Source organism: Rhinolophus hipposideros (assembly GCF_964194185.1).
Source record: "Rhinolophus hipposideros genome assembly, chromosome: 8".
Lineage (NCBI taxonomy): Eukaryota > Metazoa > Chordata > Mammalia > Chiroptera > Rhinolophidae > Rhinolophus > Rhinolophus hipposideros.
Genome location: NC_138054.1, coordinates 64,057,484 through 64,074,391, shown reverse-complemented (window position 1 = coordinate 64,074,391; position 16,908 = coordinate 64,057,484). Strand labels below are relative to the sequence as shown.

General features: G+C 53.4%; 1 protein-coding gene across 7 annotated transcripts; it reads right to left on the bottom strand.

The window, feature by feature from the left end:
* Positions 1-92: 92 nt before the first annotated feature.
* PTCH2 (patched 2) lies at positions 93-16,114 on the bottom strand. 7 transcript variants are annotated; one of them, XM_081055485.1, is made up of 22 exons: positions 15,751-16,114; positions 15,097-15,289; positions 8,516-8,705; positions 8,341-8,410; positions 8,064-8,155; positions 7,304-7,412; positions 6,302-6,423; positions 6,046-6,193; positions 5,832-5,963; positions 5,581-5,736; positions 5,405-5,497; positions 4,955-5,080; positions 4,742-4,860; positions 4,276-4,624; positions 3,824-4,136; positions 3,585-3,727; positions 3,319-3,499; positions 2,909-3,189; positions 2,662-2,799; positions 1,481-1,623; positions 1,299-1,398; positions 93-890 (listed from the first exon to the last, which is right to left on the bottom strand). In XM_081055485.1, exons 1-22 carry the CDS (start codon positions 15,820-15,822, stop codon positions 624-626), a joined length of 3,537 nt encoding a protein of 1,178 aa, XP_080911611.1. In that variant the 5' UTR covers positions 15,823-16,114; the 3' UTR covers positions 93-623. The 7 variants fall into 7 exon arrangements, with proteins under 7 accessions (XP_080911611.1, XP_080911608.1, XP_080911609.1 ...); XM_081055482.1 differs by having other exon boundaries at positions 98-890; positions 4,955-5,140; positions 7,217-7,412; XM_081055483.1 differs by having other exon boundaries at positions 98-890; positions 7,217-7,412.
* Positions 16,115-16,908: the final 794 nt, after the last annotated feature.

Below are 16,908 nucleotides of genomic sequence, written 5' to 3'. Positions count from 1 at the left end.
ACCTGGGATCTTTCCCACCCAGGACCTTCAGCCCTGACACCTCTATTGGCCAACTCCCAACTCTGTTCGAAAGAAAAGCACCAAAGTCATTTGAGATGAGTTCGTATAGAATATATTTCACTCTTTAAAAATAAAACTTTCAGCGTAGCTAACATCTATACAAACTACAAAAATAAACATCTTCATATAAATAATTTATGTGGTAGGAGGTGGGAAGGTATACAAAGAGCCTACCCAGGAGTCACCAAGCAGAGGGAGGCCAGGACTGGCGAAGGGTGCTAGGGGGTCCCTCGGCTTGGTCTGCTGGGGGCAGCAGTGTGGTACGGGGTGGGGTGGTGAGAACAGGTCTGCACTGCAGCCTGAAGGCTGGCTTTCCCCCCACCCAGACACAGGCACAGGCAGAGGACCGGGGTGTGCAAGGCTGCGCACACCCTCGAGGGTGGCGGCTTCGTATAGACATCAGGGAGGTCTGTGATGGCCGAGTCATGGGAGGGGAGACAGACAGACAGACAGACAGCAGCAGCAGAGCTCTCCAGGAGTCCATCCTGCATTCAGTAACCCACCCTTTGCTCCCCAGTGACTTCATGTGGCCCAAGCAGGGTTTTCATGCTTCAGCGGCTCTTTCACTCCATGGTTGGACCCGGTCCCCTAGCAGTGAGGTTGCTGCAGCCGCTGGCAGCTGGTGTGGCAGCAGGAGACCAAGTGGGCTCATCTGAGGCTGGGTGGTTGTAGGCGCCAGGCAGCGGGGGTGGGTGGAGGGCCACGGTCATGGAGGTAGTCACTCTGGCAAAGCTCTGGGGCAGGGTGGGGGACACCCCCCACCTGAGTTCTCCTGCCAGTGGAGCTGGGGGGCTCAAGACGTCAGGGCTCTCCTCGTACATCTGTATCACCTGTGGGGAGACACCAGCCCCAGTGAGCACAGGGGCCACTGGGGCCTCCGTCCCCTTCAGCATCAACCTGGTGCATCACTGCGACATTAGGTAGCTGAGGCCCTTGCTGGCCTCCAGCAGATATGAGAGCTGACAAGGGACAAGATGCCTGGGGCAAACCCTGTCCTTTGCTCTGGACCCTAAAGGCTGAGGTGGGTTCTAGAACGAAGCCAGGCGAGCTAAGGGGCAGGTTCATGGGTTCTGGGCAAACGGGAGCTGCCACCCTCAGTTGGTGACACCTCATGGGTTGGGTGCTTGTGAGTTAAGACCTGTCTGTTGGCCTCTGCAGGGATACTGTCCCGGTTCTATCCCTTCCCTTGCCGGTCCCACCCTGTCCCCTGGGCTAGAGCCGAGGGAGGGTACGGTCACCTCTGGTGGGGGGCCCAGGATGGACAGCAGCACAGGGAGCAGCGCCAGGCCATGGAGGAGACCCAGGAGTGTGAGCACTGTCAGCACCATGAAGAAGTACCTGATGGGGGTGGGGGGTCAGCTGGGACGGCCATGAAGTCAGCTGTGGCAGACCCTGCCTCCTTGCCCAAGCCCCCCCCTACCTTACGATGAAGTCAAAGTTGGAACCAGCAAGCATGAGCAGGCCCAGCAATGTGGAGACGGCCCCATCAGTGACTGGGGCAAATGTGTGCTCTAGGGCCCGGGCAGCCCGCAGGTTCCGGCTACCCGGGGTGGTCAGGAAGCCCTAGGGAACAGAGTGGTCCTAGTGCTGCTTCTCGGCCAACCATGGCCAGCTCTTCGATGTCCCCAACTTCTGCTTATCTGTCTCCAGGGCTCACCCATGCCTTGGCCCACAGAAGGCCAGGAGAGCTGAGTTCCTGGGAACTTCCAGGAAGCACGCATGAGTTCATTTACGTAACACTGTCTAGATATGTCTGGTGAGACACAGAGTGATGTCTAGAAGAGTTTGGCAAACTACAGGCTGTCACCTATTTTTGTAAATAAAGTTTTATTGAAACATAGCCACACTCATTCATTTCTGTATTGTCTGTGGCTGCTTTAGTGCTACAGTGGCAGAGTTGCAATGAGACTATACGACCCACTAAGCCTAAAATATTTACTATCTGGTCTTTTATAGAAAAACTTTGCTTCTCCTGGTCTAGGAGGATGGACACTGAAGTGGTAATAGTTACTAATCAGGATGGCATTTCAGAGGATTTCTATTCTTTCTTGGTACTTTTCTGCATGCAAACTTTTATCCCCCCAAGGAGTATATATTGTTCTTATAACCAGAATAATAATAGGATGATTATGGGAGAAAAAAGAAGGGAGCTTTTGTGGGGTCTGGCCAGGTTTGTGCTGGTGCTACCATGCCCCCCTCCCCAAGACAGGCTTTCTGAGGTGGGCCTGGCTGCCTCAGTTCCACTACCTCTGTCTTAGGAAAAGCCCTCCTTTACCCACATTGCCATCCAGCTGCCATCCAGCTTCTCTGATCCCTTTCACAGTAAGAGCCATTGGTTCCCATTTTCAGTCCTTCCATTCTATCCCTACCCCATTCTAGTCAAGGCTTTGTCCCTTCCTCTCTACTGAAATGGCTGCTAATTTATTTACTTGCTTATTGTTTATCTCTGTCCTCTGGAGTATAAGCTCCTTGAAGGGACAAGCCCATCTGCATTGCTATTATATCCTAATTCTTAAACAGTCCCCAGCACACTAGGTGCTTGATAAATACTTTTTGCAAACTGACCCAGCTGTCCCGCCCGCCCTCAGTGCCTGTGCTCACCAGAGCCACATGGACTGTGAACTCGACACCTATGCCCACAGAGGCCACAAGGATCACCACAGGGATGGCGCTCAGCTTGATGCCCAGGAAACCCATGATGCCAAAGAGCTCCACGGTCATCATTGCCAGGACCAGCACCTGGGGAGAGCAGGGCTCATCCAGGGCTCCTGGGAGGAGGGATGGCGGGATGGGCAGGGCAGGGTGAGGGAGCAGTGGGTCTCTCCGGCCCCACCCTGCAAAGACTTACTATGAGGCCAGCCGTCCAGGGGTTGAGCAGCAGCAGGGCACAGACGAGGAAAGTGCACACCAGCAGGATGCAGACAGCCAGCAGGAAGCAGCGCCGCAGGCCCAGATACTGCTCCCAGAAGAGGAAGGGGGAGCCACTGGGGTACGCACGCACCCCGGCCCGGCCTGCCTCAGCGCACGCTGCCCGGGCCCCCTCGATGGCTTCCACGAAGTCTGCAGTCTTCTGGAGGCCACGCAGTAGGAAGGGGAACTGGGCAAACTCCAGGGGCTGGGCCGCTGGGACTGTGGAGGGGAAGGGGTGGCAGGGGGAGGGAGGGGTAGCCAGTGAGCACAAGGAGCGGTGGGCAGGGCCTTAGGGTAGGGCCTGTGTGGGCCCAGGCCGAGGCTCTTGCTGGCTCCCCTGGGACTCACTGCGAAGGTTCTCCCCGGTGGTGTCATACTTGTCGTGCAGCCACTCGGGAGGTGGGGGGTAGAAGTTGGCCTGTGAAGCTGCCAGACCCAGGGGGTCACTGCTCACCCACACGGTCAGCCCCACGTAGAAGAGCTCGGGTGGAATCAGCCCCTCCTTGTCCACGAGCTTTCTCGTGGTCAGCTGCAGAGGCAGAGAGAGCTGAAGGCCTGCGCCTATGAGGCCGGGACCCCTCCCTGCTCCCTGACCCTTCCAGCCCTCTCCCAACCTGGCTGAAATCCAGAGGCTCCTGGGCATTGCCGGTCTGGATGAGCAACTTGTAGGCCAGGGCCCCATCCTCAGAGCCATTGCGGTACGAGTGGCGGGTAATGCGCCCGGAAGCCCAGTCCTGGTCAAATGCAGCCTGGATTCCTGGAGAAGAACAGTGTAGAGTGCACTTAACCCGTGGCCCTGGGTTTTTTTTTTTGTCCTGCAGCAGCCCTCCCTGCCGCTCTCCTTGCCTCTCACCCTGTAGCCAGTTTCGGTAATAGTGCAGCCAGGTGCGGGGTGCCTGGGTGGCAGGTGGAGGCAGCACGGCCTTGAGGGAACTGAAGCGCTGGTGCAGATCAAAGAGGGCTCGTTGGGAGTGGGCGTAGTCAAAGCCACCCTGTGTCACCAGGGCCACCTCGTACAGGGAGAAGTACCTGAGCTGGACGCTCAGGAAGTCATGTTCCTTGGTGCCCTGAGGCACTACATCTGTCAGGGCCAGCCCGTCCTGCACCAAGGTCGCTCCATAGAGGCTCAGGCCCAGAAGAGACCCAAAGAGCACCAGCACGACGACCTATGGGAAATGGCACTCAGATGGAGGCCCAGGGGTGCCCCTCAGCTGGCAGGAGATGGGCAAGGGCCCCTGCCCTTTTTGGGAACCAGAGACACCTAAGCCTTGGTCCACCCTGACTCTTCTAGGCCTGGAGTCTTACCTTGGCATGTGACTGGAGCAGCAAGGGTGCAAACTGATGGCGGGCGAAATGGGCAAGATTCCAGCGGGCACAGGACAGAGACTTGCAGGCTGCCTTCTGCCTTGTCATGTCCTCCTGTCCCAGAAGGTCCCGGGTGGACCCTCCTGGACTGAAGAGCTCAGAGCCCAGTGGGTCAGAAGGTGGGGGCACCAGGTGGGCTTGGGGAGGCAGGATGGTGACCACATGCTGGCTGCTGGCTTCACAGTGGGCAAAAGCTTGAAACGTGGCAGTCAGGTGGGCAATGCCCATTGGTACTGCCCTGTCTGCCAGCTCCTGGGGCAGAATCTGAATCACCCGAGCAGAACAGGGCCTGAAAGAGGCAGAGAGAGGGGGTGGCAGATTTGTGCCTAGAAATACTGGTGACGGGATGGCATGGGGCCAATGGAGGAGGGCCCGGTGGGGTGGGAGTGGGGGTCAGGGACAGTACCTAGAGAAGCAGCAGAGCACATCAAGGCGCTGGCAGTGGCGCCGGTGCAGGTCCAGGCTGAGGATCGCTGGGAAGACAAGCATCACGGCTGCAAAGTTACAGCCAACCACTATGGCTGCCTGGGGGATGGACAGGAGGGGCACAAAGGCTGGATGAAGCATGCCCCTAGCTCCACGCCCACCCTGAGCCTGGGCCCTGTTTGTGAGGCCTCACCTGTAAGGAGAAAGCCCGCAATGCAGGGATGGGAACTAGAGCGGCCATGAAGAAGGCGACCATGTTGTTGATGGACGTGAGTGTGACGCTGGTGCCCATGCGCTGCAGACACTCGCCCATGCGCTCCTGCCAGGATTGGGTGGGGGTAGGGGGGCGGTGGGTCTTCAAGGTAGAGTGAAGGGGAGGCTAGGCAGAGGAGGGACAATGACCACACAGCAGCTAACATTTACTGAGTACCATGTACGTGTCATGCACACTGTTCTAAGCACTTGACTTATCTCACCGATCCTCACACCAAGCCTCATGACACAAGCCATATTATTACCCCTTGTACGGATGAGGAAGTTGAGGCACAGATTGGTTATTACCAGCCCAAGGTCACCCAAACCCAGAGGCTCTTAACTTCTGTGCTGAACTTAGGTGAGCCCAAGGTGGAGGGTGAGGCCGCACCTGGAGAGGGGTGCCAGGTGGAGCCTCTGTGAAGGCATGTGCCAGCAGGAATATATCATCCACACCGATGCCCAGGGCCAAGAAAGGCAGCACCTGGAGGAGCACAGGGAGGGCAGCTGGAGGACCCAAGCAGCCTGAGCTGTAGGTACCCAAACCTGCCCTGCAGTCTGGAGTACCTGGGTAGTGGCAGCATTGAAGGCAATACCGAACAAAGCGCAGAGCCCAAGGCCTGAGGCCACTGCCAGGGCCACCAGCAGCACCCCAGCAAGGCCCACGGCACCCTGAGACTGGGCACAGTCCCACCGCAGCATTGTCACACAGGCATAGGCCAGCTGTGGGGAGAGACAGCGCTGTCTTGGACAGGGGTACCCGGGAGGGGGGGCACCAGGTGGAGAGATGGGGGTAAGTAGCCAGGAATGGGACCTACCATGAGCAGATAGCCTCCCACCACACGGGCAGCACTGACTTCAGAGAAAGCATGCAGAATATCATCCAGGGTGGTAGAGGAGAAGGCATGGACCTGCTGAGACGTGTTCTGAGGCAGGGCCTCCTGGGCCAGCTGGAGAGACAGGGTGGGTCTGAGGGGCAGGGGGAGGGGGCAGCCTCAGGGCCCTGCCCTGCCCTGCCCGCCCCACACTGACCTGCACAAAGCGCCGCTGCCAGGCCTGCAGCACTGTGCCGGCCTGCTCCTCGCTCCAGCTGATGTCATGCGTCTGGTAGTCACCCCGGAAGTGCTCATACAGCTGGCGGGGGCTCATTAGCAGGAAGGTGCTCTGTAGGGCCTCTGCCCTAGTGAGGGGTACAGGAGAATTAGGGGTCTTACCCAGTGCTGCCTAGAAATGGAGTGTGGATTCCCATCCCTAGGGTCCCCTGGCCAACTGCCAGAGGAGGCCCTACCTCAGCAGTTGTCCTTGGGGGTCTCTGGCCATGCCTCCCAGCAACAGTTCCTCCTGCCAGTGCATGAACTTGTGGGAGAAGCCATGGCAGCCTCCACTCAATTCCTGAGCCACATTGGGAGCCTGGAAGGAAACAGAGGAGGGATTTATGACTCAAACCCTGGCTGGGGGTAAGTGGTGTCCCTAGACTGAACCATGGAGCTCTGTAGGCCTGCTGAGTACCCTGTATCCCCGAAAATAAGACCTAGCCGACAATCAGCTCTAATGTGTCTTTTGGAGCAAAAATTAATATAAGACCTGGTATTATATCAATTACATTACATTATATTAGGTATATTAGTAAAATAAGACCGGATCTTATATTAATTTTTGCTCCAAAAGGCACAATAGAACTGATTGTCTGGCTAGGTCTTATTTTCGGGGAAACACGGTAGGTATGTAACTATCTTGAGCCTCTTGCCCACACTGAAAGTGAACATCTGGCGTCCTGCAGAGAGGAGGCCACGAGAGGGAGCTGAGGCCTAGAAATAGGCTGCTGGGAAGAGCTGCCTCAACTTTGGTGGGTTTTGGCAAAAGCTCCACATTCACAGGGCCACACAGACACTCAGGAAACTAGGTACAATACTCGTGCTTAGCTAATTTGTCCTCAGTTTCCCTGTACAAGTCTATTTTGATAAAGTCCAGCTTTTCTGGGCTTAGAAAAGGACTCATATGCCACTTGAGGGTTCCTTAGGAGAACTGAATGAGAATGGAACACTCCAGGTGTCTAGCACAATGGGGACAGGGTACCAATCCCCCCAGGAAATGGAGGGCTGAGCACAGAGCACCATCTGCTCTCTCCCAGAACGGAGGAACATATAAGAAGGGGAAAAGGAAGGAAAATAGGCTTTCCCTGGCAGACCTGGTTGGAACCCACCTGCCTGCTGTGATGGTTAGGGGCACTAGGCGGGCAGTGAAGGTCGTCAGGGTTCAGACAGGGCCGCCCGACATAGGCCTGGCCCACCTGTGCCTTGTCTAGCAGCTCCCGGAAGCCCTCAAGGGAGGCAAAGGGGCCCAGCTCCTCCAGCAGCTGCTTGGGATCCAGGTTGGTCCATTGGATATCGGGACGGCCACTGAGGGAAGAGCCCATGGCTGGTGAGGATCACGAATCAATTCACACCGTCTAAACTGCTGCTAGGGAACCCAGGCTGCACCCCATCTCCTCCTAGCTGCTCATTTGTCCCTCCATATGGAGAGTATGCAAGGCTCAGTTTCCCAGAGGTCCCAGGCTACACCAGCCCACCAGGCTGCTGCAGTGAGCTGTGGGCGGATCCAAGGGGCTGAGATTGACATCAGGGACAGAAAGTACTTAATACATGGAAAAGTCCCTTCCCAAACCATCTACCCTTGGTTCTAATACATAATACAGGCATCTGCCTGTAACAGGTTTTTTTTTTCTCGCCTGGGCAAGAGCTTAGCTGACACCTAGATGAATCTCCCTGGCAAAATCTCTTTCTGGGGATCTTTTTTCTTCTTTGCTCTGGTCTTACATATCTTTGTGTTTTGTTCTGTCTGAATAAGATAGGTTTTCCTTTCCTTTCGAGGTGAGGAGACGGGGGATATGGAGAGAGCTCAGGGGCAGCCAGTGCTCTGACCCTGGTGTGGGAGGTCCTTAGGCCCTTGGTAAGATTTTGATCCGTCTTTACTCCCACCCCTCTTTTCTGCTGGGGAAGTCCCGGCACAAGACAAGGCAGGGCCCTGGGAGCAGATGTGGTGGCACTCACGGCAAATAGGCAGAGCCCCCTTGGAGTTTGGCTCCCTCCCAGAAGCAGTCGAGGGGGGTGAGGATCACGCACGGAAACAGCTTCTCAATCATCTGCCAGGGACACCCCAGACTACATCAGTCCTGTCCCTGGGCTCCTTTCTCCATGACCTTTGTAGGATGCCCTCTGCAACCGCCCACCTCCCGACTTTTAGCCTCCAGGAGTCTTTCCGAGCCCTCCCCTACTGCAGAAAAGGTTCCACCCGACCCAGTCGCAGAGAACAACTCAGGATACTCACCCGCTCAATCATTCCATTTTCAATTAGGGGAACTCCTGACTTGTAACAGATTTTGTTCAAATCCCAGGACCTACAGTGGCCAGGGGACAGGAGATCAGAAGAAGAGGGGGATCCTGCTCCAGCCTTGCCATAGCACGCCTCACCCCCACTTGCTCAGGGGCTCAGCCAGACTCACTTTCCATAGAGTGATACTTGCACTTTACTGGCGGTGAGAGCTGCCTGGAGGTGGAGACCAAGTGCCTCAGGTGTAAGGACGTTCTCCCCCTCCTGGCGTGGGGTCTGGATCAACATCTGGGAGGTGTATGCAGCCTCCTCCCCCAGCTTCTCCTTGGTGTAATGGAGCTCCTGGCTCACCCGGCTGCCCACTGCCAGAGCAGACAGAGAAAGCTGGGGAAAAGAGCCTCGGTGGATCAGAGCCCTGGGGAATGGAAGACCCTCAGACAAGTGGGAGGAGAGCATCTCGGAGGAGCCCCTGCCTTCTCCATGATGGCCACAACGACTCCCCAGGCTCCTGTCCCTCTGCTGGGAACCTGGAGTTCATCAGGGAAGCGAGAGGCCTCAGGTGTGTGGATCTATGGAATTCTTGAGTGATCTAACATTTAAGCAGGAACCAGGTTGGCTAGGTTTGGGCCAAATAACTTAAAAATGAGAAATCAGTATGAGCTGGGCCAAGGCCGGGGTTTTGGGGGCCTCCTGGTAAGGGAAACCTCACTCACTTCCTCTCTGCTCTGGTGAAGAAGACAAGAGGGACAAAAGGGGCCAATAGGTTGGCTGCCACTGGGGGGGTCTCCTCAAAGAACAGGTCTAGGCCGGGCAGGTTCCCAGTTCAGGTTGCCCCAGACAGTGATTTATACCCATACACCCTTTTGTAAACTGTTCTGCTGAGAGGAAAGGGATGGCAGTGCCTGGTAATAATGGACCCAGTGATGGCACAGGCAAGGGGGATGACCAGAGAGGCTTTCAGTGTGCTGCTGTCAACATAATGCTTCCACTCATGCAAGAAAGACCTGGTATCAGCTCATGTGCCCTGGGAGAGCTGACAGCAGCCAAGGGGAAGAAAGGGTCCAGATCCCTTTCACCACCTGTCTCACTGTCCAGACAACAGGAAGTGCCAGTGCCCAGTCTCCATGAGCTCAGTGCCCCTCAGGTCCTGCATTATGCTGGCCTTGGAGACATGCTGTCACTTGGGCCTAAGGGAAGTGGGGACGCTGAGAGGGGATATGACCTGACTGGTTTGGTGGAGGGCGAAGGCCAGGGCCAAACCAGCCTGGAGGCACTTGATCTGGTCTTAGACCCACTTCTGCTTCCACCTGTTTGGGGCGCCTTCCTGTTGGTCACTGCCATTCCTGGGGCCAACATGTACTGCTTCTCTGAGACTCCACCCCCGGGGAGTGTCATGCTCCCTAATCTCTTTCTCAAACCCCCATCTCCTTACTCATGAGAGCCCCAAACCCTTGGTAACTCTCCAATACAGATTTACCCATATGCTCACATCCCCTCACCCAAATCACATTCCTGGCCCTCCCCTCAGTTTCACACAGCCATCCTGCCCCCTTCTACTTACTCTTTTTCTTCTTCCCTCACTCCCCTCTCCTTCCCCAGGACTATACTACAGTGCTTATTTCACCAGGCTCAGGCCAGAGCTGTCACAAAGGATCGGAGGGGAGGACAGACGTAAGCTCCCCATAGTAAGTGAGTCTGCTGAGGGGAAGGACGCATGGAAGAAGCAAGGACCCCACACAGAGCTAATAAGAAAGCAAGAGAAAGAAACATGGATCACTTAAAATACAACATCAAAGAGAATAAAGACTCCTCGGAAAAAAATGAGGAAGAGAAAAAGATAAAGCTTGGCTGACAACGAAGATGACATATCAGGACAGATGAGCTGGGATGTATTGTGCGGCAAGAGGACAGCAGGTGTGGAGGGAGAGCATGAAGGCTCTGCACAGACCTGGCTTTGAGCCTCAGGTCTGACACTTAGTGCTTGGGGCAAATTACTTAGTCTCTCTGACCCTCAATTTCCTCATCTGTAAAATGGGGACAATGGCTACCTTGGTAGAATCAGAATCAATGCAGGCAAAGTACTTAAGAAATTGCTCAGCACATAGTAGGCACAGATACGAAGTTATTATTCAAGAGTTGCTGGGAGATAAATGATGTGACAGAAAAATGAAAAAGAACTGGAGGAAAAAAACGACTGTGAGTGGGGAGGAAGTAGAAGACCAAGAGAAGGAGACATCAAAATCAATATTTGTTAAAAACTTTTGTGCTTACAAAAAGGACGCTGTAACTGGTTAGCCAGCATGGAAAATGAGCCCACCTTATAGGTAGGCCTATAAACGCAACTTAAAACAGCAATAAATCACCATCTATCAAATTAGTAAACATTAAAAAATTGATAGCACTCATGCTGACTGACAGGAGTGTACTCTAACCTGCCATGGGAGTGTAACTGGGCACAATATTTGGGGGAAGAAGCACTATTGCAATATGTATCAAGTCCCTCAGAAATGTTCATAATCTTTGGTCTAGAGATGTCACCTGTGAGGGCCTGTAAGCTATTGTAGGGACTCAGGCTGTCTCTGAATGAAATGAGAACCATGGAGGGTTTTGAGCAGAAACGTCAGAGGATCTCTTTCATCACCTACCAATGTATTCTGGAGCTGAGTTGTGAATGAGGAATAGTAGGAGTTGGCCAGGGGAAGAAGGCAGGAAAAGGCGTTCTAGACTAAACATGAGTTGGACTGCTAAGAGTGAGGCAGAGACAATGCTGAGAAGCAATCAAGAATTAGCTTATGGACAGCCTAGAATGTGTGCTAAGGAGCCTGGAACCTAGTGGAAAGCAGTGGAAGGGCTCTACGTGGCGACTGACTTGGCCAGACTTAGATACACCACAGGAGGGCAGTGTGGAGGCAGGTTTGAAGGTGAGGTGGACAGGAAGCCTTCCTTTGCCATCCTCTGGAAGGCCTAATGATTCAGGGCAGCTGGGCCCTGCCCCAGCCTCGGGGTGAAATTTGATTGGTTTAAGAGTCAATCACAGTACAGTGGTACCTCGGTTTTCGAACATAATCTGTTCTGGAAGACCGTTCGAGTTCTGAAACGTTCGAAAACCGAGGCACAGTTTCCCCATCGAAAGTAGTGCAAAATGGATTAATCTGTTCCAGACCTTTAAAATCAACCCCTAAAACTGCAAATTTAGCATGAATTTTACTATCTAATGATATCATAGATCCATAAAATTTATGGCGTTCGTAAACTGAAATGTTGATCAACGGAGACGTTCGAAAATCGATGTACTACTGTAATTCCACTGCCTTTGTCAAGTGAAGGATTTAGGCACAGGGTGCTACACAGTTCTTGCTAAAGTGACCAAATGGGAAGTCAGGTGGGAGTCTTTTGGTAAATTTTTTCCTCACTTTCAAAAATGGAGGCAAGAGAGGGATGACTTTCCTTTTCCGACACTGCAGTAGCCACCGTAGGACAAGGAGGTGATAAGTTTGAGTACAAAAGCCCAACATGCTGTAGAAGGCAGAGAAAGATAGCAAGAACCTGGTCTTTGCTTATGTTCTCAGGTTGCTGAATTAACTATTCTGGAACTTCTCTACTGTCTACTGCCAGATTTCTTGTCACAGGGGATAATAAACCAATCTTCCTCCTTCTTCCCTCCCTCCTTTCCTTTCTTTCTCTTTCACATGGCTAAAAGTATTCTAAATATTACGATCAGGAGTATACTGCCAGAGACTGAAAAAGGCTTCGACTAGAGCAATGGCCGCAAGGGTGGGAAGGAGGGGACTGTTATGAAAGAGGTTAAGAAGGAAGAATTTGCTGGTGTAGTAATCAATTAGGTGAGCAAGAACTGAGGCTGACTCCCAAGGTTTCAAAGAAAGCAAACTTGGGTACTTCAGTGGATAGTGGTTCCACCAACTGATTGACATGTGGCCATCCTCTGCCTGCTAGATAGAATGGCCGTGTATCTTACCTTCAGGGATAGCTCCAATTTCAAACCATCTCTATCACTGTTTTTATACGTACTATTTGGGCTATATGTTGTGATTTTTATTTTAGAGAACAATCTATCTCTGAACCCTTTAGCTTTAAAATTCATCAGGAAAGACAAAAGTCATATTCCAGGTCTCACCATGGCAAAGCTGGACTCTGAACTCTGGTCCAGATCTCTGATAGCCAATATCCTGCTTCTTTCTTTGCTTTCTCTATTAGCAAAATGGAAAGGAATAGAGAATACCCTTCAGTCCTCACCATGATCAGCTCCCCATTGCCTAGGGCATTGCTGGGAGAAGCCTTCAACTACAGATGTAGAGAAAAGATCAGGTCAAAAATCACTGCTTGTACCTCACCCTCAGCCCTAGCCAATACAAGACAGAGGGATATTCTGAAACAAAGGAAAAAGTCTCAGGAATTGAGACTTTCATATTACTCTCCCACAAACAGCAGCAACTCTGGTGGGATTTAGCTTGTCCTGTGCTGGAGTGTGGGAGAGAGGATGAGGAAACATGAAGGTTCAAGCAGTGTTGAGATGGGGGAAGATCTGGGGAATGAAGGAGGAAGGGAGGGGGAGACAGCCTCTATTGTGGCAGGAAATCCAAGAGTAATTTGGGACCACCCAGGCAGCAGGGGTGTGTGTATGTGCGTGTATGCACATGTGTGTCCCGGGGCTGGGGGCAGGCAGGCAGGCACAGAGAAACATCTGCTCTGGACCCCAGGGCTGGCCTAGAGTGTGTAAGTATGCGAGTCTGCAGAGGGCTGGGGTAGGGTGGGGATGGGGTGTGGGAGCCCAACAGACAAGCAGGCAGGCTCCAAAAAACATCTGCTCTGGATCCTAGAGATTGCCAGTATTTGAAATAACTCAAGGGTGTGAGACTCTAACCTGGGCCCCACCTTTGGGTGTGGGCCAATGCTGGGGGAGCCCATAAATGCAAATTTCCAGGCAAGAACACAGGGGAGTTTGAATCTGTTAAAGGGCTGCCATATGAAATCAGACCCCAGGAAAGGAGTTATGCTGAAATTATTAATAAGAAATCATTTTAGTCTAATGCTTCCATTAGGAAGGGAGGATTTGGCCCCATTGGACCCTGTTGTTGCCTCAAAGTAGAGATTTTGTACTCCAGAAAATGGCTACAAGGGGCCTGGATGCATGGAACCTCTCCTTGGAGACTTGCCAGGTGATTTTCTCAGTTTCACCAGCCCTCCAGTTCTAACTTTCCTGATTTTCCTGGTCAGATGTGATCTCTCCCTGCCTTCTCTTATGCAAGAATATAACCATATTCTGCTTTGTATTATATTGTATTCTATATCCCAGTACATACCGTTTTCTGGAAGATAAGACTTAACCAGATAATCAGCTCTAATGTGACTTTTTGAACAAAAATTAATATGACGTGGTATTGTATCATATCATATCATCATATCATATATCGTCATATCATATTATATTAAAGACCCGGCCTTATAGTAAAATAAGATCGGGTCTTACATTAATTTTTGCTCCAAAAGATGCATTAGAGCAGATTGTCTGGCTAAGTCTTATTTTCAGGGAAACAGGTTATTTTACTTTCCTTGCTACTGAAGGATGGGTCTTTTTTAGTTGCCTTTACAAACCCTGCCATGCAGTCAAAAATACTCATAAAGGCCCCGCTGGCTCAGGTGGTTGGAGCGCTGTGCTCCTAACGCCAAGGTCTACGGTTCAATTCTCACATGGGCCAGTGAGCTGCGCCCTCTACAGTTTTTTTTTTTTTTTAAGATTTTTATTGGGGAAGGGGAACAGGACTTTATTGTTATTGGGGAACAGTGTGTACTTCCAGGACTTTTTTCCAAGTCAAGTTGTTGTCCTTTCAATCTTAGTTGTGGAGGGCGCAGCTCAGCTCTAGGTCCAGTTGCCGTTTCTAGTTGCAGGGGTCTCAGCCCACCATCCCTTGTGGGAGTCCAACCGGCAACCTTGTGGTTGAGAGGATGCGCTCCAACCAACTGAACCATCTGGGAGCTCAGTGGCAGCTCAGCTCAAGGTGCTGTGTTCAATCTTAGTTGCAGGGGGCAGAGCCCACCATCCCTTGCGGGACTTGAGGAACTGAACTTGCAGTTTTGTGGTTGAGAGCCCACGGGCGCATGTGGGAATTGAACTGACAGCCTTCGGAGTTAGGAGCGTGGAGCTCTAACCGCCTGAGCCAGTGGGCCGCGCCCACTGCCCCCCTCCCCCACAGTTAAGGTTGTGAACAATGGCTCTCTCTCCCTGGAGCTGGGCTGCCATGAGCAGCCCACTCCAGCGTGGGCTACCATGAGAAGCTGGTGGCCAGTGTGAGTGGCCGGCAGCCATCAGGAGCGGCCGGCAGCTGGGGAGAGCTGCTGTCCTGCCAGCTGCCCTGAACAGCCCACCGACAGCCTCGGTGGGGGGTAGGGGGGAGCCAAGGCTCGTAATACCAGCATGGGCCAGGGAGCTGTGTCCTACACAACTAGACTGAGAAACAACGGCTTGAAGGGGGATGGAGGGAAGCAGGGGTAAAAAAGGAAAAAACAAAACAAAAGTTTGGGAATAAATGCGAATCTCTCTCTCTTTGCCCCTCCCTCTCACAGATAACTATTCTATATACCTAGTCAGAGGACTCCATCATCTCCCGGACTCCGGTGGGCAGGTGCTCCTTCCAGATCCAGAGCCAAGCTACCTAGAACTCAGTAGCCAGCATCTCACCCTGTTCTGGCCTTGGGTTCACAATATCCAAGCACCTATGGTCAGTGTCCACTCACCTTCCACCCAGAGCTGTTCTAGGTCTGTCTCAATGATGGCCACGCGGAGACCCAGTGCCAGAGCCCCAAGGGCCAACAGTCCCAGGAAGAGCACTTTGCCACAGTGTCTCTGGATCCCGCAGCCCAGAGTGAAGAGCAGGCCCTGGAAGTAAGCCCGGAGCCAGAGCGGAGCCTTCAGGCTCCCAGTTAGGATCTGGGATGGAAAGAGAAGGGGCAGCCAGGCATTACTGAAAAAGTGCATGAAATCCTTCCCTTTCTATGTATACACCCTCTGCTAAGCTCTGGTTTGGTTTCTGGATACAGGACAGGGAGGACCTACACAGGCAGAGGCCCACACTTGGAAAAAGATTTAACTCTATTCTCTGCCCCCACCCACTAGCACCTGAGGAAGGCACAGGCCTGTTTTCTTAGAGTAGGGTACATACATACACACACCTGTTCTCAGGTGGACACAGAGATGAACCCACAGACACACTCACTCTCACCCGCCAGATGCCGAGGAGACACAGTACACACACACCTTTCCGGGCAGGCAAGAACACACGGCCCTTAGAGACATCACACTTTGCAGCGGCCCAAGTGACAAACCTGGGGTCTCTCTAGATCCGGTCCCAATCTTCCTCCCCTATCCCTCCCGCGCTTCCCTCTACTCACCTGGGGTGCTGCGGATCGAGCTGGGGGTGTGTAGTCCGGGGGCAGCTCCCCGAGGGGCGGCGGCCGAGCCATGCTGGCGGGAATGGGGGGCGTGGACGCCCCCAACCCGCGTTATCTGGGAGCCCCCATAGGCTGGCCTGGATCCCCTGTACCGCTGGGCCCCGCGTCAGGGTTCGGCGGGGCTGCTTAGGCGCAGGCGTGGGTGAGGGTCGCGTGCCGGAGTGCCGCGGTGGCTGTGGCCCGGAGGAGTGCACGGCGTCCGGGCCCCGGCGCGGCGACCGACCGGCGTGGGTCCTGCGTGCCCACAGTTACTGGCCCGCAACACCCAACGCGGCTCGAAGTGGCGACCGCAATGCCGAGGAGGCGTCTGTAGCCCCAGAAAAAGGGAGCAGGCGGGTGGACGTCCTCTCATTGGCTGAGGGGCCCACAAATTACCCGGAGCCGCGCGGCCGGATCCGCTGCTAGGCAACAGCGCCGCAGGGGGCAAGCAGAAGACCACCCAGGCAGGGCCACCCCCCGCCTAGCTTCTCCGCCCGCTAGCGGGGCCCTGGGGGGGGGGGTAGGAGGGAGGGAGACCCCAGAGAGGCACGGCGCTGGCCAAGTGTAAGTCAGGGAAGGCCGGCCAGTGCTGAGAAAGGGTATCTGCTGGCTTACCCAGCCAAGACCCAGACTTGTTTCCAAATCTTCTCTGCCTTCATTCTTGCCCTGTTCAGTCCACTCTCTCCACTGAGGCTAGAGTCATCTCTCTAAAATGCAACTCTAATAACTCCAAAAACACAAAGCCCACTTGGAGCACAGCGCCCAGTATGATCTAACTACAGCCTTATCTCTCAGTTTCTTCACACCCACCCAATGTTCCTTCCAGCCTGCTGAGCCACACGTAAGTTCCTAAAAACACCATGTTATTCCTTGCGTTTCCACCTTTGTACATGTTGTGGCCATTTTTGTTTTAGCAGACAACCTTCAAAACTGAACTTCAATCAATCACCCCTTTTGCAACCTGCCTTGATTCACACCTCCCTCCTGACAGAGCTGCTTTTTTGCACCCCTTATAACACCCAACTTATACATTCATTATTGCATTTATGATACAATTTATGTACTTGAGAGTCTGCCTCCCTCACTAGACAATAAGTAGGTGCTCCACAATTGTTGAGT